This window comes from Heptranchias perlo, chromosome 8 (assembly GCF_035084215.1).
Source record: "Heptranchias perlo isolate sHepPer1 chromosome 8, sHepPer1.hap1, whole genome shotgun sequence".
Taxonomy (NCBI): domain Eukaryota; kingdom Metazoa; phylum Chordata; class Chondrichthyes; order Hexanchiformes; family Hexanchidae; genus Heptranchias; species Heptranchias perlo.
In genome coordinates this window covers 72,811,967-72,836,104 of record NC_090332.1, presented here as the reverse complement: position 1 = coordinate 72,836,104, position 24,138 = coordinate 72,811,967, and the positions used below count along the sequence as shown (strand labels likewise).

The 24,138-nt window shown below is 42.8% G+C and overlaps 1 protein-coding gene across 3 annotated transcripts; it reads right to left on the bottom strand.

Moving 5' to 3' along the window:
- Positions 1–686: 686 nt before the first annotated feature.
- On the bottom strand, positions 687–23,624 carry stum (stum, mechanosensory transduction mediator homolog). 3 transcript variants are annotated; one of them, XM_067988372.1, is made up of 3 exons: positions 22,943–23,624; positions 12,258–12,470; positions 687–1,119 (listed from the first exon to the last, which is right to left on the bottom strand). In XM_067988372.1, the coding sequence occupies exons 1-3, from the start codon at positions 23,265–23,267 to the stop codon at positions 1,022–1,024; spliced, it is 636 nt and encodes a 211-aa protein (XP_067844473.1). In that variant the 5' UTR covers positions 23,268–23,624; the 3' UTR covers positions 687–1,021. The 3 variants fall into 3 exon arrangements, with proteins under 3 accessions (XP_067844473.1, XP_067844472.1, XP_067844474.1); XM_067988371.1 differs by having other exon boundaries at positions 22,937–23,621; XM_067988373.1 differs by having other exon boundaries at positions 12,273–12,470; positions 22,937–23,616.
- Positions 23,625–24,138: the final 514 nt, after the last annotated feature.

Here is a 24,138-nt window from a genome sequence, read left to right as displayed (position 1 = left end):
GTGTGGTGGATGGGGTGCCAATCAAGCGGGCTGCTTTGTCCTGGATGGTGTCGAGCTTCTTGAGTGTTTTGGAGCTGCACTCATCCAGGCAAGTGGAGAGTATTCCATCACACTCCTGACTTGTGCCTTGTAGATGGTGGAAAAAGGCTTTGGGGAGTCAGAAGGTGAGTCACTCGCGGCAGAATACCCAGCCTCTGACCTGCTCTTATAGCCACAGTATTTATATGGCTGGTCCAGTTAAGTTTCTGGTCAATAGTGACCCCTAGGATGTTGATGGTGGGGAATTCGGCGATGGTAATGCCGTTGAATGTCATGGGGAGGTGGTTAGACTCTCTCTTGTTGGAGATGGTCATTGCCTGGCACTTATCTGGCGCGAATGTTGCTTGTCACTTATCAGCCCAAGCCTGAATGTTGTCCAGGTCTTGCTGCATGCGGGCTCGGACTGCTTCGTTATTTGAGGGGTTGCGAATGGAAACTGAACAATGTGCAATCATCAGCGAACATCCCCATTTCTGACCTTATGATGGTTGATGGTCATTGATGAAGCAGCTGAAGACGGTTGGACCGAGGACACTGTGAAGCGCCTTGGGATGTTTTACTATGTTAAAGGCACCCTATAAATGCAAGTTGTTGTTGTGCTGTAGCAAATTAAGAGACTAGGAAACATAAATGAAAAACTCAAAAAATGGAAAAGCAAGAATACTAATATTGGAAAAATAAAGACATTATCCATCAGTGGCAAAATAAGATACCAATTTACCTGGATACATTTTCAACTACAGATCTATAATGAAATGCAATGCATTAGTATTCTAAAAAGATACTTCTGCATCAAAAGATATTTTGTACTGTGAACTTGAAATGTCCATTTTTGTGTGATCTATTGCACCATCCAATAAATGGAGTTGTCGATGCAAGCCGTGGAGCCATAACGTATAATAATTACTGAGGGTGAGTAGGTTTATCTTGATCTCTACAATGCTTTTTGCAGGTCAAATACTGAATAAAAGCCCAATTAATCTCATTTTACAGTGTCATTTATCCAAGAAGGAAAGAATACAGATTCAGTTTTCATCTCCATGGTAACAGCCTGTGCTTCTCCAGCATTCCTCTGTTCACCTGCAGCAGAAAAAAAAATTATTATGCAAAATTTGTCAGACATTTCAATTTAGCGAAATGCAAAGTCTAAAATGGCATTAAAATGCTTTTGGATTTTAAATTTGATACTCATCAGGGGGAAGGAGATAATTGCCAGGCAATTAAATAATTTTCTGTTCTTGGAAGCTGGTGTCAGCATCAAGTCTAAGATAGGTCCAGTGCAGAGCTAAGCTCTTTCTACATTGCTCTAAGAACGTGCCTCAAACTTAACCTCAGAAGAGCATGGCCTATTGTACTAATTGATTCTTAAACCTGTTGAAAATTTCAGTGTGACAAAATGATAAAGATTAGAACAGACTTAGGTCTGTCATTAGCCTTCTTGCTGCACTGAATAAATACCTCCAGTAGTTGCTGTGTAAGATATCACATTGGCCTGTATGGTTTGGGTTTTAAAACTTTTACTTGCCTCAACCCTGTTTCAGGGCTCCAATTTTGAACTGTATAAACTAAGCCATTATGTATTTCACTGCATGGAACCAATGCAGCCCAGCTAGATGGGTGAAGGAAGGTCTTTGAGATGAATGTTAAGAATCCCAAGTCCAGTGTCCAGTTGGTGTAAGTCCAAAGCCCAAATCTGATGTCACATTGAGCATTATTAACTATTTTGTTGGTCAATTTCATTTAGAGAGCACATGAGAATAAATGGTAAGAGATATGGCAACACTATACTGGTGCAGAATGGATGCTCTTTCGGATTTTAGACAGGTTTTCAGAATAGTACAGCGAGTATTCTACAGTGCAGCTGGTGCATGCTAAAGCTGTACAAGAAATGATTGCTAGCATCACAGGACAGAAAGTGGAGAAATCGTCCATTCCATCCTACTTCATAGTAATCAGCATGTACAAAAGGAAAAGATGTGCAGAAGTATTAAGTGAGTGGCTTTACATAATTCAGCAACCAATTGTGCTTGTGCGTCTCTTATAATTTCTAAATGCTGCGAAGAGGAGCAACATATAGCATACTTGCTATGGATGATTCAGGCCAGCTGCCTCATTTACAACAGTTCAAGCATTTTTCAGCTGTGATGAGAAGCTTGTCCTCGCCTGTCAAAGTGCTGACAAAATGCCTGTTTACCATTCCCCACAACGCCACACTTCTTCCTATTTGATCAGTGAATCACTGGATAGGAGCAAGGTCAGGACTTTCAGTATATGGTGACAGTTCACATATATCAGTTATTGTACCGTATATGGCTGCTTCATTGTTAATTTCTAAATACACCATGTATGCAACCCCACCATCCTGTCTTTCGGATGAGACATTAAACCGAGGCCCCCGTCTGCCCCCTGGATGGTGTCGTAAAAGATCCCACGGCACTATTTTGAATAAGAGCAGGGGAGCTCTCCCAATACCTGGCCAATAGTTATCTCTCAACAAAAAAAACAGATTATCTGGTCATTTATTTCATTACTGTTTGTGGGATCTTGCTGTGCACAAAAATGGCTGCCACATTTCCCACTTTACAACAGTGACTACACTTCAAAATCACTTCATTGGCTGTAAAGCACTTTGAGACATCCTGAGGTCGTGAAAGGTTGTTCTTTTCACCCACCCACATACACTCGGTCTCAATGTTATCAATCAGATAATCAGCTGGGTGGGACTGCGCCCACCTGGTTTCATATTCTTACCTATCCACTCGTAGCCAGAGAATTACCTGCAATGGCTTCTCTTCCTGCTCCCGCACTATTACTTCTGAAGTCCCCCAAGGATCTATCCTTAGCCCCCTCATATTTCTCATCTACATGTTGCCCCTTGGCGACGTCATCTGAAAACAACGTCAGATTCCATGTATACGCTGATGACACCCAGCTCTACCTCACAACCACCTCTCTCGATCCCTCCAGTGTAATTTGTCACGTTGTCCGATATCCAGTACTGGATGAGCAAAAATTTCCTCCAATTAAATATTGGGAAGACGGAAGCCGTTGTCTTTGGTCCCCGCCACAAACTCCGTTCCCTAGCCACCGACTCTGTACCTCTCCCTGGCCACTGTCTGAGGCTGAACCAGACCCAACCTTGGCGTCCTATTTGAACCTGAGATGAGCTTCTGACCACATTATCCGCTCCATCACCAAGACTGACTGCTTCCCACTCCGTAACATCGCCCGTCTCCGCCCCTGCCTCAGCTCATCTACTGCTGAAACCCTCATCCATGCCTTTGTTACCTATAGACTGGACTATTCCAATACTCTCCTGGCTGGCCTCCCATCTTCCACCCTCCATAAACTTGAGTTCGTCCAAAACTCTGCTGCCCGCATCCTAACTGGCGCCAAGTCCCGCTCTCCCATCACCCCTGTGCCCGTTGACTTACATTGGCTCCTGTACTGGGAATGCCTCGATTTTAAAATTCTCATCTTTGTTTTCAAATCCCTCCATGGTTTCGCCCCTCCCTATCTCTGTAATCTCCTCTAGCCCTACAACCCTCCAAGATCTCTGCGCTCCTCCAATTCTTACCCCTTGCATATCCCCGATTTTAATCACTCCACCATTGGCGGCCATGCCTTCCGCTGCCTAGGCCCTACGCTCTGGAAATCCTTCCCTAAACCTCTCTACCTCTCTCTCGTCCTTTAAGACGCTCCTTAAAATCTACCTCTTTGACCAAGCTGTCCTAATACCTCCTTATATGGCTCGGTGTCAAATTTTGTTTGATAACACTTCTGTGAAGTGCCTTGGGACATTTTACTACATTAAAGGCGCTATATAAATGCAAGTTGTTGTTGTTGGTAACACAGGTCCTGGTATTTGAGAACATATTAAATTTTAGAAACCGAGAAGCTCACTTGGCTAAACAAACACTGCCTTTCCTGACTGATTTCAACCCCACCATTTCACCATATCCCTTTATCCCCTTATCCCCTCTTTCTCCAGAAATGTATCTTGTCCCCATTTATACTATATACTTCTCTGGCCTTGTCTGGTAATATGGCATAAGGCTATTACTTTTAGTGTGAACCTGTTCTATATGAACTCCTTATTTTCTCCTAATTTATAAAATTCTGTCCTAGCATTTGAACTTTTTGTCAATGTGAGCAATTTGTTTTGGATCAACTATATCGGTCTTTGTCATAATTTTCAAAGCTTCTATTAGGTCACCTCAAAGTTTCCTCTTTTCCAACAGAAACCAGGCTAATTTCCTTGATCTTTCTTCATAACTTAAATTGGAGCCTCGATTATGCTACGCTGCACCCTTTTAAGACTCGTGTTATCCTTTCAATGACATAGTGACCAATACAATACTCCGAATAGGGCCTCATACAGTAACAGTATCACTTCTTTTGACTTATAATCAATATGTCTTCTAATGCATCCCAATATCTTGTTTGTTTCCTCATACCTCAGTCATACATTGGGCTCATGGTTTCAATTACTTTCCAACGATAACTCCCAAAACTCTTTCCTGATCAGCGTACCGCATGATTGTTCCATTCAGCACATATTCCCTGGCCTTGAACCAATTATTGAACATTTTTCTACATTGAACTGCACTTGCTATCCACTGGCCCAGTTTTCTAAAAGATCCAAATCCTCTGGAATCTTCTCCCTATTTGTCCTTCAAAATGATCCAAATAATTTATATATAGATTATGTATAATAGGGACCTCCAAGTGGGATTCTTAAATGACGATTGTAACATCTTTACAGCTTGAAAAGTTTTTATTTATGGCTCCCTTTTATTTCCTGTTTTAACTAGTTTTCTAACCAGCATTCAAAGCAACATAGGAATTGCTTGATGAAAAAGACCAAATTCCATCTAATTTGCATCCCGGTAGTCACATTATACAACAATAATGGAGTTGTTGACTAATCATAGCAATTAATCTCTGTCAATTAGTTTACAAGGAAAACTCCCAGTAGTGGAGAGCTTTGGGAACCAAAGGTCCAAAGTCCTCCCAAACACTTACCATATGTCATGTCTCAAATTACTCATATACTGCATCCCAAAATGTTATTTTCTGAAAGAAGTTCAAGACTGAGACCTGCTTGGTGGAGGAAAACCCTGTTTAAATTTCTCCCAAGTCTGTGCCTCCTGTATGCATGTGTTGCACATGTGCAAAGTCATCTTTTGCATCATGTGTATTCTAATCTTTAGAAGGTTCATCCTGTCTGCATATGACACCTAATGTCTGAGACAAAACTAAAAGTGGAGAGTGATGAGGTGTCATAGTGGGTTAGCAAACAATGACACCTTGCACATTCACTTCATGAGGTCTGGGTTTGAATCCAGTTTAGGCTGATGTGATGAAAGACTCCACTCACAGCTGATTGTAAGGGGTCCTACCTGTAGTGAGATTGGGCAATCTCTGCCAAACTGGCTGATAGGACCAAATAAAGCTGCTTTTATGTTGGCCTTGTTTTAATTTAGATTCTAGATCCGACTCCTGACATTTACACTGCTATATCTGGTTTGCTTAACCCGGCAGCAGAGTTGTACGTTTAGTTTTTTCATAGGTCTACGCATCTGACACCAGGATAATGGAACTGGATTGAGCATTGTAAATGCCAGGAGTTGAGTCACAGATGCTTAGAAGATTAAGGGGTGATCTAATTAAGGTGTTTAAGATGACTCAAGGAATTGATAGGGTAGATAGAGAGAAACTATTTCCTCTGTTGGGAGAGTCCAGAACAAGGGGGCATAATCTTAAAATTAGAGCTAGGCCATTCAGGGGTGATGACAGGAAGCACTTCTTCACACAAAGAGTAGTAGAAATCTGGAACCCTCTTCCCTCAAAAAGCTGTTGAGGGTGGAGGTCAGTTGAAAATTTCAAAACTGAGATTGATAGATTTTTGTTAGGCAAGGTTGTTAAGGGTTACGGAACCAAAGCGGGTAAATGGAGTTGAGGTCCAGATCAGCCATGATCTCATTGACTGGCGGAACAAGCTTGAGGGGCTGAATGGCCTACTCCTGTTCCTATGCTGGTCTCCAGGAATCCGAATTAAAACAATATAAAAGCAGTTAGATGCTTTCTGTAGTGTAGTTATGAGCCATACAGCCAAGGAAGGTACCGGGTGTGATTGCTGATCTGTGCTGAGGTACCTGATGTCCGTGGGAGAACAATGGGGGGCATTATAATTGGTCTCAGCATCCCTAAGCTAAGGAAGGGGGAAAAAAATCAGCCAGCTTTTCCTGATGACTATTCAGTGGTTCCTGTTGAAAACTGAACATATGCGGATCTCGGGTGAGGACAGGTTTAGGTTTAGTCAGGTTCTTTTTTCTTATTCGTTCATGGGATGTGGGCGTCGCTGGCAAGGCCAGCATTTATTGCCCAGCCCTAATTGCCCTTGAAAAGGTGGTGGTGATCCGCTGCAGTCCGTGTGGTGAAGGTTCTCCCGCAATGCTGTTAGGTAGGGAGTTCCAGGATTTTGACCCAGCGACGATGAAGGAATGGCGATATATTTCCAAGTCAGGATGGTGTGTGACTTGGAGGGGAACGTGCAGGTGGTGTTGTTCCCATGTGCCTGCTGCCCTTGTCCTACTAGGTGGTAGAGGTCGCGGGTTTGGGAGGTGCTGCCGAAGAAGCCTTGGCGAGTTGCTGCAGTGCATCCTGTAGATGGTACACACTGCAGCCACGGTGCGCCGATGGTGAAGGGAGTGAATGTTTAGGATGTTGTCCCCTCATGGACGAACAGCTTGCTCACTCATCTAGAATCTGAATGGTCATGTATGTAAGATACTGGACGGTTGCCAGTGCACAAGTCACTGCTTTCATTAGAGGAAAGGAAAACGTGGGGGGGGAAAATTCGATCATTCTTGCTGTGACACAACCACCGATGGCAATTGTTCACCTTCCATGCACCTTTGTGACGGAAGAGTTAATACTGGGCATATTTTCTTTTAAGTCACCCAGGCTTTCCTATTTCCGATAGCTGTCCAGTAACATCTGATGGAAAGTGTATGGGTGCGGATGTTGGGTGAGGACAGGATTGGACTGAGCTGTGTTGCCCTCTGCAATAGAATAGCCTGCCAACACTGACTGTTCAACCATGGAGGGACTCACAGCTGCTAGATGAGTTCTGATACTTACAGAGATTTCACACTCATCTTCATAGTAAACAGTTGATAGAAAATGTCCAGATTGAGTGTGGCACGTCGATGGAACAATTATACTGAATAGATATTCAAACAACTTCAAGTCATTGTCCTATTCTATTAAAGATCTTAATGTGGCTTTGACTTTCACTAGTTTGTGCTTACGGGAAAAGGATTAGCAGCATGCTGGAGAAAACGGAAATCCTTTTGTTTGTGCCCAGGCCCCACCCCCTCACTTCTTGAAACAAGGAGCTAATTTTGTAGCTGTAAGAGCTGACATGGAATGACTGAAGTGGTGGGGGGGAGAGGGGGGATAAACTTAGCTAGTGAAAAGACAGGAAAGGTTGCAGTAGGTGGAAAAAGGGAAAAAAATCAAGAAAACATAGCTATCAGTCTCCGGAAAACAGGCACACGCGCACAAACATTCACACACATACACACACACACACACTCATTCACACATGCACAAACAGTATCTGGTGCATTCTGCAGGAGATGAGAACCAAATAAGGAACCGAATCTTAGGAAAGTAGATTAGTTGCATGTAAGGTCATTGACATTGCATAAACGTTTTGAGTCAGAGAAGAGATTGCTGAATTAGGACAGGTCTTCCGCATAGATTATGCAGGAAACTATTAAATTGTAACATTCCACACCCTTTAGAGAAGAGAAACCAGAGCATTAGGATAGTTCCTTGAAGTGAAGGATGTTGGGCACGATTTTATGATTTTAGTTGCTCCGATGCAGAATCAGCATCTGTTGAGATCAGACTGTGTTTGCATTTTCTGTTCTTATCCATCTCTTAGCATTGAGCGCCACAAGTTGAATATTTAAATTAGACGGAGGCCAGACCGGTTACATTCTGCACCAGCTGCCTTCTGGTATATAGCCCAAATGGTCATTCTTTGTGTCCATAGCTTAGGCAGAATGTTGGCAGGCTCTTAATCACAGGAGACATCAGAGCCGAACCTGACCTGCCTTGACCTAGCATCAACACACACGCCTTTTCCAACATAGAGTCACCAGATAGTGATCAGGATTGGACATTCTATCCCATTATTTACCTGCCTAGCCCAGAGCACAGTGAGGCTAATTGTGGTGGCCCTAGCCTTCTGGACTGAGATCAGTTAACTCAACACAGACCAGGGACTGAGCTTGTATCTCCATGGTCTGTTTGGCTCAGCATCACACTAATGCAGGTGGAATTATAGAATCATACATAGGAACAGGAGTCAGCCATTTAGCCCCTCGAGCCTGTTCTGACACAGAAGGAAGTCATTTGGCCCATCGTACCTGTGCCAGCAATTTGAAAGAGCTATCCAATTAGTCCCAGTCTCCTGCTCTTTCTCCATAGCCCTGCAAATTTGTCCTTTTCACGTATATATCCAATTCACTGTTGAAAGTTACTACTGAATCTGCTTCCACCACCCTTTCAGGCAGTGCATTCCAGATCATAACTACTCGCTGCATAAAAACAATTCTCCTCATCCACTGATGTGTGGATGTCAGCCAAGGGCAGGATTGGGCTCAGCTGCAATGCCCCCCCCCCCCCCCCCACCCCGTGCTAGAATAGCCTGCTAACACGCGCTATCCAGACTTGGACATGAAGGTTGGCCACTTGGGCAATTTAGTGCAAGGCTGCAGACGCCTGTTGATCTGTAGCCAAGAGAATCAGCAGTTTCAGGAGAGGAAAGGAGAGAGAATTCAAAAGAAAACTGTTGGACAAAGCAAGTCAGTTTATTTTCTACTGACAGGATTCTAGAACAGGATAGAAATTCCTGTTTGCAGGAGGAGGGGGAGCAGTACTGTCGCACAGGGCAGCAGAGCTGCCTAAATTAGATGCTCTGGGTTCCTGCCCTTTGTATATTGCCCATTAACTTGGCGTGGGGCAGGGTGCTACTTAGGTCTGCCCCCATTACATCCACTCTAGAGGCATATCTTGGGCTGTTCTTGGGTTACCCTGGATATTCCGTCCAGTTATTCTCCTCATTCGTAGCTCGCATTTTGAGCCATAGAGATAAAATGCCTCTCTGATGAGATGCCCTTCTGTTCCCTGAGGGAAGTAGCAAAAAAATAATGATTGCCCACTTTTCTTAGCCCTGAATTGGGCCAAAGGTGCCCCTATCAGAGCAGCAGGGAGCTGCTTCAACTTCCAAGCTCTTCAGCGCCCAATTGACACCCATCCCTGAGACTTGGGACAGGATCGACTACCAGGCAAAGCTGTAGGCAGAAATCCCGCCTCTCGCACTTCTGCCCACTCTCCTCCCAACCCCCAACCCCCAACAGACTTTGCGGGATTTCCAGGCTAGTGTGACACGGTAGAAATTAAAACCAGGTTCACAGCGTGTTCTCGTTTTTTACAATCCGTAGTGTGTGTCCTTAGCTGTTTACTGACCTTGCACAGACCCATCCCTGTCACCTGTAGTAGAACATGATATTGTTCCAGTGGCTAACACTCAATTTCCATTCCATTTCATTTACATGAGACCGGATTTTATATACCAGACAAACACAATCGATTGCAAGTGTCCTGAAAATAGCATATTTGGGAGGCTGAAAGAGTCCACTGAAGATTTTGACACAAACATGTTAACCAGTGCACAGGAAGTAGCTTGCAGAGAAAGTTTCAACCCTCAAGGGTATCAAGGCCTTGGAGAGGATGCAGAGGAGATTTACTAGAATGGTACCAGGGATGAGGGACTTCAGTTATGTGAAGAGTCTAGAGAAGCTGGGATTGTTCTCCTTAAAGCAGAGAAAGTTAAGGGGAGATTTAATAGAGTTGTTCAAAATTCTGAAGGGTTTTCATAGAGTAGATAGGGAGAAACTGTTTCCACTGGTAGAAGGGTCGGTAGCCAGAGGACACAGATTCAAGATAATTGGCAAATGAACCAGCGGGGAGGTGAGGAGTTTTTTTTTATGCAGTGAGTTATGATGATCTGGAATGCACTTGGTAACTTTCAAATGGGAATTGGATATATATTTGAAAAGGAAACATTTGCAAGGGGAAAGAACAAGGGAGTGGGACTAATTGGATAATTTCCAAACTGGCACAGGCACAATGGGCTGAATGACCTCATTCTGTGCTGTATGATTCTATGATTAAGAGTTTCCACACAAAATATGAGATCAAAAAATACGTGCTTTACTTGTGAGACAACGGTTTCAGGAAACAAGAAATTTGTGGCCCCTGGACACAATTCCTACATAATTACTATATCTCCCATAGTGAACCCAAGCCATGTCGTACCCTATTTACAACTGCAATTCTACATGATATGAAGCTACAGTCACGCTCTGGTTATGAGCTTCATCTCACTAGACTTGGCCTTGCGACACATCAATCCATTTTACTGAAGAGAGCCTGTTGTGCGTTGTTTCCACCCCCTCCCCAGTCTTCTTCCGTGCCTCTCCTAAAGGTGCTGTCTCTGAGAGTTCTCTGGTCCCAGCGACACCTGGTGTGGTGCTCAGCCACATAGAACAAGAAGGTTTCATGTTCAATCCTGTTCTGTGCTGCGTTAACTGATTCCCAGCCAGGACAACAGTTGGAGTGTGCTACAGTTGGCCTCAGTGCCCCTGAGACAGGTTTGGGAACTAATTAGCCAGTGCCCCTGCTGGAAAGTACATGCCTGTGGTTGCTGCCTGGAGGCACTTCGGGGCTCAGTTATGAGGACAACCCCAGCAGTTGAATAGCCTAACCAATTTATACGCTCATACTTAAACAATGGTCACACATGACATATTGAAAAAGAAAGGAAGAACTTGCATTTATATAGTTCCTTTCACAACCTCAGGATATCCCAAAGCGCTTTACAGCCAATGAAGTACTTTTGAATTGTAGTCACTGTTGTAATGTAGGAAACGCAGCAGACAATTTGCACACAACAAGATCCCACAAACAGCAATTTGACAATGACAAGATAATGAGGCAGAAATTGCTTGTGAAACAACGGTGAGCTCAACAGCGCTCACCCCCGATGTTAGTGGCGAAATGGAGGAACAAGTTCCAGCATTCGCACATGTGCAGTGAAATGTGGAAATCCAGAACTTGGTGCTGCTGGTTTGCTGGCAATATGACGCCTTCGAATTAAAGGGCTATCACATGCTGCAATCAGGAAAATCATTGAAAAAGCACAAACTTGCTTATCTGCCCAGCTGGAAAGTAAGTAATTACACCATAAAACAGGTACGCTTAAAAATACCAGGTCTAAACTAAGTTTTAATAGCGCAGTAAGTCTTAATGATTGCCAAACAACTAAAAACTAACTTTTAAAAATGTGGAGTCTCATTACTCCTTATTTTAGTAGTTCGTGGTCATTAAATTTTTTTTTTTACATTTTTTTTACTTTTCCCTTCTGTCTCTTTTATTTAATTCAATTATTTCTTACCCTCTCTTTTTTTGCTGTCTGTAATTGTTTTTACAAAGATTTTAATGTTGTACCTTTCACTTCCTGGTTTTCACCTTAGAAGCCTGCAGAGAGTTACGCAGCTTGTCAAAAATTGGTCGAGGGGAGAGCGTGCTCCTCTCACTTCTCCCAGGGACCTAGCTTCGCTTGAACTGTTGTTGGGCTCTTCTCCACTTCTTATTCGAGGAAGTGCCCGAAGAAAAGACCGCGGTAATTTAGTAGGTTAGTATAAATCTATGGAGCCACGAACAGTGTTGGTTCGCCGCTCCGAGCAATTTCTACCTCATTCTGTTTTTAGGTGTTCACTGAGGAATTAATATTGGCCAGGAAAAGGAGGAAAACTTTCCTGCTGTTCTTCGAAATAGTGCCGTGGGTTCTTTTATGTCCTGAACCCACAATCTTCTGACTCAGAGGCGAGAGTGCTACCGGGGAGAAAATTAAGAAGAAAAAATAATTTTCTAGGATGTCCACCGGCACAGTGTGTTGGCACACCAATTACTGCGCCTTGGAATGACGCCCTGGTATTAAAATAGCCCGTATAGGCTCACACATAAAGCACCTAAGGTGGCCAGTGCTTATGGATCATAGCCCAGCAGGAATCAGCACCTTCAGGAGAAGAGAGAAGCTTAATAAAATACATCACTTGTAAGGGTGAATTACTTACAGGGAAAGTACTTACAGGATAAGTTGATCATCATCACACCCCAGGTTATGCTCCATAGCCAGCCCACCAGGAGGAAGGGGACAGTGAAAAGCTGCGAGATTCCCACCCAAACATTCAGGCAGACAAGGGCCAACATCTCATCACTGCTCTTGCGGCCAGTGGGAGTCGCTGGTTCAGAACAGCACAGAAGTGTAAACCCCGACAGAATGGTACCTGAAAAATGACACCACTTGGAAGGTCAACATTTAGCAGTATTTTAGATATGCAGAGAGAGACTATTGAATCACGCTTTCACTTTATTTGTCATACAATACACCAGTATTCCCCAGCCAACAGGCAAGTTCATACCTGTAAAATGTAGTCTATTCCACCGTACTTTAAAAAATTTCACATATATTAGGTTTTCTTATTTTAGAATGTTACACTTTACATAAATGACTACAGCTAAAACCATCTAAAAGAAAGAAAGACTTGCATTTATATAGTGCCTTTCACGACCTCAGGACTTCCCAAAGTGCTTTACAGCCAATGAAGTACTTTTGAAGTGTAGTCACTGTTGTAATGTAATTACTGTATTGTAAGTAGAGGATTTTGCATCACTACATAGTTTTACATATAATTTACAGCACAGAAATAGGCCTTTCATCCCAACCTGTCTATGCCAGTGCTTATGCTCCACATGAGCCCCCTCCCATTCTATTTACTTCATCTCGCCCTATCAACATATCCTTCTGTTCCTTTTTCCCTCATGTACTTATCTAGCTTCCCTTCTAGGAGTAGGCGACAATAAATATCTTCACTCTTGAAACTGATCATAACTCACTCAGAAACTCATTGAGAAGCCATGTTTCTGGAGATATTTAGAGGGGGAAGGAAGAGAGTGAGATGCAGGGTCAGGGAGAAAGTGATGACCATGCTGTTTATTAGATGCAGAATTGTCCTGTTCAACCCTGAACTGACCTTCAAACCCTATTCCCAGTCCATCTCCAAGTCCACCTCAGAAGTCCCTCCATTCCTATCTTACCCCAACTTACGCTGAAACCCTCATTTACAGCTTTGCCACCTCCAGGCTTGATTTCTCAAACACCCTTTTTGCTAACCTCCCGAGCTCCTCCCTATCCAACATCTCCAATATCGTCCAGAGCTCTGCTGCCAACATTTTACCCCACACTGTCCCACTCACCCATCATTCCTGCCCTCGCTGCCTGCCATTGACTCCCCAACCCTCAGCACATCAACTTCAAAACCCTGGTCCTGCTTGATAAATCCCTCTATGATTCCACCCTACCTCTGCAACCACCTCCAGCCCTGTGTCTCTGCTCGCACTCTCTCTTCTTCCAACCCTGGTCTGATATGCATGACCCCCTCCCTTTGCTTTTATCAATGGGGGCAGAGCCTTCTGCCACGTGGCCACCATACTCTGGAATTCTCTCCCTAAACTCCTCTGCCTTGCTACAGTTCTCCCACCTTAAGAAATCTCTTTAAAACCCGCCTATTTGACCGTACCTACAGCCCTGTCCCCTACTTCCTCCTTACTCTTGCTTGGGTCCAAACCCTACCTGTGAAGGAACTTGGTACATTTTGGTTTCCCCATTTTTCTGCCAATTTTCTCCCATTCACATTAACCTGATGGTCTCAGTGCTCCTGGGATGAAAAATCAACCATTGGCCCTGCTCCTGATGCTATAAAGAAGGAAAAGAAAGAACTTGCATTTATATAGTACCTTTCATGACCTCAGGACATCCCAAACGCTTTACTGCCAATAAAGTACTTTTGAAGTGTAGTCACTAATAATGTAGGAAATGCGGCAGCCAACTTGCGCACAGCAAGGTCCCACAAACAGCAATATGATAATGACCTGATCATCTGTTTTTAGTGATGTTGGTTGAGGGATAAATATTGGCCAGGACACCAGAGAGAACTCCCCTGCTCTTCTTCGAAATGGTGTCATGGGATCTTTTATGTCCACCTCAGAGGACAGATGGGGCCACAGTTTAACTTCTCTTCCGATAGACGGCACCTCCGACTGTGCAGCATTCCCTCAGTACTGCACTGGGAGTCTCAGCCTAGATTATGTGCTCAAGTCTCTGGAGTAGGACTTGAATCCACAACTTTCTGACTCAGAGGCAAGAGTGCTACCACTTAAGAAAGAGTTAGGGAAGATGACTGAGATCAACTGACTCAACACTGATGGTCTGGGAATCTTCCTGGTCAAATACCAAAGGTACTCACTACCCACAGTCCTGAGCAGTGATTTGTTTAGCCTAACAGGAACCCTCACAGATCTATCATAATGCAACTCCACAAAATAATTTTTACTGCATGATGTCCATTCCCTCCCCTCCTGTGAAGCGACCCCGGGACGTTCTGCTACATTAAAGGTGCAGTTATATTGTTTTACTTTTCTAAGTTGCTGCTTTTCTATCTCTTCCCCTAACTGAAAGTAAAGTGTGTGTGTGTGGTAGTACCATACACAGGAGCATATAGAGGACAAGGCACCCATACTCTGTAAAGTCATTTAAACTGCTAATCTGCACGTGTTACATTATACCAAATGGGCACTGCAGGGAATTCCATTCCTGCTATGCATGTCAGTGGCACATGTATCTATTACCCACTGCTAATCTCCGTTATACTGTTTCACATCATACTCTCACACCATTCTTTTCCTTTCAGGGTTGTGTTTTTTTCACTGCTATCTTTTCTTAGGCATATAAAATAATGAAAAGGCTAGATTGTGTGCCAATGATAAGATTATTCCAGTTTGGCAGATTAGGGAGAACCAGGCGACATGCATGTAAACTTCGCAAAAGTGGGAATAGGTTAGCTGTTAGGCGATTCTTCTTTTCCCAGAGAATAATGAACTTCTGGAATGCCTTGCCAGCTGGTGCTGACTCTGCACGCCTTCAAGAGGGAGCTGGACTGGTTCTTGACTGGGGCAGAGATCACATCATTTGGACGGTAAGTGGATTAACAGTTATTGAATGCATGATCAATGTGATCTCCTGGACTGGTTTTGATCACCTGACAGGGTCGGAGGGGAATTTTCCAGAGGTTTTTTTTTCCCTGTGTTTTTTCCTATTTTTTTGCCTCTCCCAGGAGATTGCATGGCTGGGTGGTAGGAACTGTCTAGTTGCGATGCTCCAGGCATCATGAGTGTGGGGCAGGCTTGATGGACCAGCTGGTCTTTTCCTGCCCGTCATTTTCGTGTGATCATATGCTTATTTCTCGTGCTTGGAGAGTCAATCTTTCTTGTGAATTGCAGATTCTTCCACTGGCAGCTCAAGTACCTTAGCATCCTTTCTATCCCAGTGGACAGCACTGATCTGCCAGTTACAGAAACGCACAGCAGCAGGAACAGGTGCAGAGCTCAGAGCATATTGCTAAGCTCTTCCACCCGCTCCCCGCCCCCCACCATCCTGCCCCTTCCTCCCACCCAATCTTTCTTCAAACACTAAGCAAATGTAGGAAATGAAAACTGCACCAATTCATTTAGACACCACACACATACACCAATCTAAGTATTACCGTCTCAATTACAAGGGGGCTTTGGGACTGCAGAACAGTCACAACACCTGCTGTGACCTCTTTCAGTGAAAACAAAAAGCAAAAAAGAAACAGCAAATACTGGAAATCTGAAATAAACCCAAATTTTGCTGGAAATTCATAGCAGGTCTGTCATAATTACATTTCTGATAGAGGTTTCTCTACCTGAAATGTTAACCTGACTTTTCTCTTTACAAATGAGGTTGGACCTGCTCTATATTTGCAGCATTTCCTGTTTTTATCTCTCTCGTTTAGTATCAGCTTTTTTTTTACTTTGTCAGGGGCAAGTGTGATCGCTAAGCATCAAAAGAATGTTGTTATATTTTTCACAGAATTTAGGTTTTTTGTCTTTGGTCTCTTGTCACCAACTCTTCGGGGGAGTAAATGGGAATGGGGGTGAAGTTAAGAGTGGATGGAGGGTTAAGGGTAAGTGGAGTGACTGCAGAGCAAGGGAGAAATGGGTTGAGTAGGTAGTTCAAAAGGGAGGAGGTAGGGATAGTGATGGATTGAGGGGGTTGTATAATGGGCAGTAGGTGGTGGGAAGGAGATGGGGAATGCAAGAGAGTGAGCGGTTGGAGGAAACATGAGTGTTTGGGGGCGGACGGGAAGGGAGCTGCTGAGGGTCACGCTTTTCCCACAAGCCCCACCCTAAATGTAGCCCACGGGTGTTGGTGGCTCTTTTCCCCATCTCACTATACTATGGTACCCACCACCTTCACCTGAAAGGAAAGACGACAAGAAAAAGACAGAGAAGAAGAGACAAGAAAGAGAGAAAGACAGAAGTGAGAGGAGTTACAGAGAGAAAAACAACAACAAAAAGGAAAACAACAGAGACAGATAAGAGACAGATCATATTCTCTGACTTATCACATGCAACACCTTGGAAAGTTGACTAGTGGAGATAATTGAACCAGGACGAACAGATGTAATTCAGTCCCATTGTAAAGTTAAACTCTCCTTATTTTTTCATATATTTCCATTATAAATCCCTATGTCCGCATTTGTAATGGAATCTGCTTGTGTAAATTTGTCACATGGTAATTACACCTCTTTGGCAGTGAGGCACAGCAGCACCTCCCCTGGCAGGAGAGTATGATTGTGTGTGACAAGTTTACATAGTCAGTTCCCCTTATAATTGTGGACATAGGAATTTATAATGGCAAATACAGGAAGTTCATTCAGACATTCTAAATATAAAATAAATATATATATATCTATTGCTCACAGTAAGTCAACTGTTTTATGACATAAGTGTCTCATCATATAATGTACAATGTTTTATTCTGCTAAAAAAAAACATATGGCCAATCGTTCAATTGAACAGTTCTGGTTTAATAAGCCCTTTCACTTGCTGGGAAATACTTTGCACATAGTAGCATTGCCACCTTTTTATTTCAGATTGCCAGCATTTACCGCTATTTCTTTTTATTTGTGCATGAATCAGCAACTTCAACAAGCTCTACCGATGAAGAATGGGGGAAGGGTCGCAAATGGACTTGGAGCCAATTTGTGGGAATCGCTGCCATTAACCAAACCTCACCCTTTTGAGCTGGTTGCTGGGTCTAAAAATTTACATCATGCAGTAAAATCCCTTTTTAGACAGAGAATAAGATTGAAATCTTTGGTAACACCTAACCATCAAAAACAAAAAAGGAAAATGACTGCACCATTTAATCTTTTCATCATGGCTTCTGAATGGAATTCAGGAACAAATGCCAATGAAGATCAGATTGATTAGTGTTAGTCTGTCCTTCATCCATGGCTGATAAGAGGCTGCACGCACTGTGTATGCAAAAGATAGAGATATTGTAATCTGTGGAGAATAAGGCCTGGTATTAGTTCAGGCTAATCATCTTGTGGTCCAATTCTGGAATGCAAGATTGTTAGCACTTGTTAAGAGCAGGCCTGTTGCACATTGCTAAGTAGCAATCACCATACTGAAAACCCCAAATTACTCGTAATTCAGTTACTTGAAAAGGAAAAATTTGCAGGGCTAAGCAAGTGCAGAAAATATTTCATTTTATTTTTCAATTGCTGACTGATCTACCCATGGTGTTGCTCACTGATAATCTGCAAATTGTAGTATGATTTTGGATGTTTAGCTGCAATGATGGGGCTGTGTTTATCCTGGCATGCCAGGGTAAGACAACTAAGATAATTGGGAAAAGAACCAGAGGGAAGCTAAGGCAAAAAAAATTTATGCAGCGAGTTGTTATGATCTGGATTGCGCTACCTGAAAGGGTAGTGGAAGCAGATTTAATAGTAACTTTCAAAAGGGAATTGGATATATACTTGAAAAGAAAAAAATTGCAGGGCTATGGGGAAAGACCATGTGAGTGGGTCTAATTGGATAGTTCTTTCAAAGAGCCAGCACAGGCATGATGGGTTGAATGGCCTCTTTCTGTGCTGTATGTTTCTGTGGTTCTAAGATGGAGCTATATGCCTTTCAGGGCACAAAGTGTAATTGCCATTAAGTAAAACACAGGCTTAAATCAATCAAAGTTTAGTTGTTGTTTGGCTTGGAAACTTTGCAGATTGCAATGTGCTTGTTAGTTTCAGGTTGTAGCTCAAAATAACCCAGCATTTTAAGATTGTTTTGCATCTGTATCAAAGTGTGACATCTAGAGTGTGATGTTAGTTTGGCTTCTGGCCAGAACTGGCGTTATTTTTTCCTTTTTTTAATATTGTTTCACACGTGCAACAAAATACAGTGGAGTGTGACATCTGGAGTGTGACATCTGATGTACCCTTTTTAATATGTTAATAGTCAATTTTCCATAGCGCTATTTTTGGTAAGTCACAGGAATATTATACTATTTAAAACACAATGTATCATTCTACTACTAAAATGCAGGTGTGTATCCCTTTAAGGCTACAATGTCTAATTGTGGTTGAATTAAACACCAAGTTCATATAGAGGTGTCAATTAAGAGACTACAGACATTCTGGCTCCTTTGTTCCTTTACACTTATTTTGAAATGTGACACAGAGATTTGAAGTGTGATAGATAAAAAATTAGATAGCTAGAGAGACAGATATTGTACAATTACTTCCGTTTGGTCCCTTCACACCACAAAACATCACTACAATACGGGGTAAGCAGGCGACCTGCTCCTAGGTGAGCTGCTCTCATTCTTTCCCCATTCTCCTTTCTCCATTCTTTCTGTTACTCAGAAACCAGGTGCTCAGAGTTGGTCAGGAGCAAATCGGGTATGACTTGTTCAGAACAATAGAACCAGAGGACACAGCCTGCACTTGAAGGGGAGTAAATTCAAAACTAATCTGTGGAAACAATATTTCAGTGAACAAGTGGTCAATCTATGGGACAGGCTCCCTAGGGAGATAGTGGAAGCAGTTAGTATTGATACATTCAAATGCAAATTAGATAGATTTCTTTCAGAAAATAACATGACATATGTTAAGCAGGCTTGGGAGGAACAAGTGACTTTGGACCTGTGGTTCCCAAAGCCCTCCACCACTCGTGTCATATCTGGATGTGTTGTAGACTAAATGATAGAGATTGATTGCTATGATTAGTCAACACTCCATTATCGTTGTATCATGCGATTGCCAGGATGATGGAAGGCGAATTAGATGGACCTTGGCCTTTTTTCATCTCGCAATTCCTATGTTCTTGTGACTATCTCTTCAATTTCCTTCTCTTGAATGGGGCAGTGGTCATGGAGGCACAAACTCAGGCCTTAACACTTCATGGCAGAGCACTATGGGATTTCCACAGCTCTGTCCTTTCCATAGTAAGGACATTGTAAAAATTTAACAATTAGTTTCGCTCTTGTTAGTATCAAGTTCAAATGTGCCTCATTGGCACAAATTCACGGAATCTAACATTAGTCCCCACCTACGCAAAACACAAGTACTGATTGAATAAACAAGACATTTAGTCCATGTCAAACACTGCAGTACACTGGGCAACAATAATACTGCAAAAGAGATGGTATGGACATGGCAGTAGAATAAAATCGCATAGGCTACTACTTCTGGCTAAGAATTCGTTGTCTAATGGGAAGAAAGAAAGAACTTGCATTTATATAGCAACTTTCACAACCTGAGGAGTCCCAAAGTGCTTTACAGCCAATGAAGTGCTTTTGAAGTGTAGTCACTGTTGTAGAAAAGGTGGCAGCCAATTTGCACACAGCAAAGACCCACAAGCAGCAATGAGATAATGACCAGATAATCTGATTTAGTGATGTTGGTTGAGGGATAAATATTGGGCAGGACAATGGGAGAACTCCCCTGCTCTTCTTTGAAATAGTGCCTTGGTATCTTTTATGTCCACTTGAGAGGGTAGACAGGGCCTTGGTTTAATGTCTCATCCAAAAGACAGCACCTCCAACACTTCCTCAGATACTACACTGGGAATATCAGCCTAGATTTTATGCTTAAGTATCTGGAATGAGACTTGAACCCACAGCCTTCTGAGTTGGAGGCAAGAGTGCTACCACTGAGCTACGGTTGACACTGCCCCTAAAGAGGAAAAAGAACAGGGAAGTCCAAAATTGCGGAGGCTGACTGGGGAATAGGAAAGGAATCTCCTTGGGAGAAAAAAAATCACAATGCCTGAGCAGAAACTGAGGATAATGGAGCAGCTCAGCGGCTGCCTTACATGTGTTACGCAGGATGATCCCAGTCCAAGTCCACACCATCGTTGGCCAAACAAATGTAAAATATTACCAAAAAACAGTTAAAAATTTATTAAAATAAAAGGTTTTTTTTAAGTTTTCTCAAAACAGAAAGGGTCATGAATAATAATTTATTAAATGACCGTATTCCATTTCATTTGACCTGTGCACAGCTTGAATGAATCCTTCAATAGTGACAACAGTGCCCTCTGGTGAAATATTGGGCGATTGCATTATTGGTGTGCCGCGAACTACTTATACTTTACGCCACTTCAATGTACAGCTTTTGGAAATCAATTTCTAACAAAAAGAAATCGCCATGCTGAAAGATTGCCTTTGCAGATGTGCCGTGCTATAATTAGTTTGCCTATGAGTTTCCTTATTACTTCCTGCTGTGCTATTATTTCTGTATTGCTTTAGCCAATAGTGTTCTCCTTCATAACAATTTTAGCCTAAGCCTGTTTTTCTAACAGTCCTCATGGGTATTGTATTCGCCACTCTAGGGCCCAATGAGTTTACATGTTGAAAATGGTGCTGGAGAACTAACCAATCACGATGTCAGCCTAAGTGACAGCACTGTTGCCACTGAAATCAGAAGATTGTGGATTCAAGCCCCACTCCAGAGACTTGAGCGCAAAATCTAGGTTTGACCCTCCAGTGCAGTACTGAGGGAGTGCTGCACTGTTGGAGGTGCCATCGTTAGGATGAGATGTTAAACCGGCACCCCAATTGTCCTCTCAGGTGGATGTTAAAGATCCCATGGCACTATTTTGAAGAAGAGCAGGGGAGTTCTCCCTGGTGTAGTGGCCAATATTTATCCCTCAACCAACATCACTAAAACAGATTATCTGGTCATTATCGCATTGCTGTTTGAGGGACCTTAGTATGCACAAATTGGCTGCCGCATTTCCTACATTGCAAAAGTGACTACTCATCAAAAGTACTTTGTTGCCTGTAAAACACTTTGGGATGTCTTGAGGTCATGAAAGGTGCTATATAAATGCAAGTTCTTTCCTTCTTTCATAGTTGGAACTAAACATGAAATCTGTCTTGACATTTGGATGCCTATCATGTGGTACAGTCTTCCAAGTTCACCTCAGCATCAACATTATTAAACCACTCATGTGGCACACACTGGACCTTGGACTCCATAAACAAGAGACGTCATTTCACCAGCAACAATTAAAACATTTGTGTGGCTCCCCCTGCATGATTTCAGCCTACTTGTCGCCTTCCTGCACCTCTGTTCCCAGGAGAACTCACTTTCAGATCATAATGGGGCAGAAAAATAGCAACTCCAACATTAAAAATGTTATTTTAAAAAGATGCTATCCTGCAGCTGGCTTCATTTCACTTTCCCACCCCAATCCCCAGAAAGGATCCAATCAAACACCACTTGACATCTCCGAAAGTTTTGGCTGTGACTCAGTGGTAGCACTCTTGCCTCTGAGTCTGAAGGTTGTGGGTTTGTCCTACTCCAGAGACTTGAACACGTAATCCAGGCTGACACTCTCAGTGCAATACTGAGGGAGTGCAGCACCGACGGAGGTGCCGTCTTTCAGGTGAGATGTTAAACCGAGGCCCTATCAGGTGGACGTAAAAGATCCCATGGTTCTATTCGAAGAAGAGCTGGGTAGTTCGCCCTGGTTAATATCTATCGCTCAACCAACATCACTTAAACAGATTGTCTGGTCATTATCTCATTGCTGTTTATGGGACCTTGCTGTGCGCAAATTGGCTGCCATGTTTCCTACATTACAACAGTGACTACACTTCAAAAGTACTTCATCAGCTGTAAATTGCTTTGGGACGTCCTGAGATCGTGAAAGGTGCAATATAAATGCAAGTCTTTCTTTTTCCTTTTTTAATCAAGGACTATTCTTTTCATGTTTGACCAACTTTTTAAAAGAAAAATTCTTTACAAACACATGACACAATGTACGGTAAACTGTGGCAATACCTCATTATTACATCATTTGCCTCTGATTTTACCTGTTGAAAATGACACAAAGCTCTTTTCCCTCTGGCAAATAAGTTTGCTGGGGTTTGCCCAATGGGTCAGCTGGTTAACTCAGTCTTAATCCTCGACCTGTGCAGACCTAGTTGATCTCAGGTGGAATGGTAAGGTGACCCATGCTGAAAATGGGTGAGTGGTGGTAATCAGACGTGGGCTTGACTGTGATGCACTATGTGGTCGAATAGCTTGCCACCGCTCACTTGCCCGGGTTCACACCCGAATGGGCATCTGGGCGAGTTGCCAAGAACATCCAGGACCTGTGGATCTAGACCTCATCGAGGAATCCACACTTTCAGGAGGGGATGAGCGGGGAAAGTTGGCGAAGAAAGGCTTTTTAAAAAATTTGCCAAAAACACATTTTTCATGAACGCAATGCCCCTTTAATAAGCAGTTTATTATTTAAGATAAAGGCGCACAGTTGAAAAACAAACCTTCAATAAAGCAATACTTTTTGATTTCTGTTTAAACAGATATACCTGTACCAGGGACTATGATGTTCAGTACCAGGCAGATGACAGCCATTGGCTTGCTCATGTAGGGGATAGCCCCGGTGATCTTGGTCGGTTTCATCTGTGGGTCATCAGTGTCATTCTCTGAATCCTCCTCTTCCTTCCGCGGGGCTCCCCGGACCAATGTCACCAGGTTGCTTCTGGAGTCAGTCAGAGAGGCTCTCCTAAGGTCGAGGTGAGCGACAGACAGCCCGTCCCACAGGTTCACTGGTCGACATCCCGATCCAGGATTCTGTTTGTCATCAGAAGGAGCCTCTGGGATATGGGAGATGACCAATGTGGGACACCTCTTGTTCATATTCGCATTTTCCCCCAGCGTTTGTCTTTCAATAACAAAGAGGATCTCTTCACTGCTGGTCCACACTGCACTACTTAGCTTTCAACTATTCTCAACTCCATCTCTTATTCCTCTTATCCAATTATTTTCTCACTTCAAAATTTAAAAAAAATAAAATCAAACTTTTAAAAAACTCTTTATTTTCAGTGGCGTCACTGAAACCCAAGCCAAGAGGAGGTTTATTTAAACCCAAAGTTACCAGGTAACACGAGCTCTTTCTTGTTTTCCCTTCTCAGACTGGCTGTGGTTTCAGTGGAATGAGGTGAAGGTTTAACTCCAACTCCTGGGTCATGTTGTTTCACAGTTGAATGTGCCTTTAACCAACCAGATCGGTGACTGAACTAACAGGCCAGTGGTCACAGCGTTGTGATTTATACATATGACCAAAAAAAGGGAGTGTACGGATGGAGACCAATAATAACTTGAGGGAAAGAGAAAAATGCAGTACTGAATACTCACCGTCCTACCATAGTGATGGATGTCCACGTTTATTAATAGACAGTCTGATGAAGGGTTGGTTAAGTTTAAGCAAAAACAAAAAATGACAACATGGGAAAAAGTATGAAATTTAAAGCAAAAAAAAGGAAAAATGCAAGGATATGACAGTGGATCTGAAAACCCAACAGAGATCTTTGAAATAAATAAATGCCATTCAGCAATTAAAATGATAAAATATGACTAGTTAAAAACATTATGATAAATTATTATGCATGAATACAAATAATGTGGGCTGGAATCGGCCCCTCTCTGTTTTTTATCACTCAGTTTCTAGCAGGCTAATCGGTTTTGGTAATAGTCCAACTTTTGACATTAATTGCTGCAAACATTTTCC

Excerpts from the sequence above, each read along its gene's own strand:
- stum (XM_067988371.1), bottom strand. The coding sequence starts at position 23,267 with ATGAACAAGAGGTGTCCCACATTGGTCATCTCCCATATCCCAGAGGCT. Across the intron at positions 12,471-22,936 it reads CATCATAGTCCCTGGTACAG|GTACCATTCTGTCGGGGTTT; the intron begins GTATATCTGTTT and ends GTCATTTTTCAG. Across the intron at positions 1,120-12,257 it reads ATCCTGTAAGTACTTTCCCT|GTGAACAGAGGAATGCTGGA; the intron begins GTAAGTAATTCA and ends TTTCTGCTGCAG.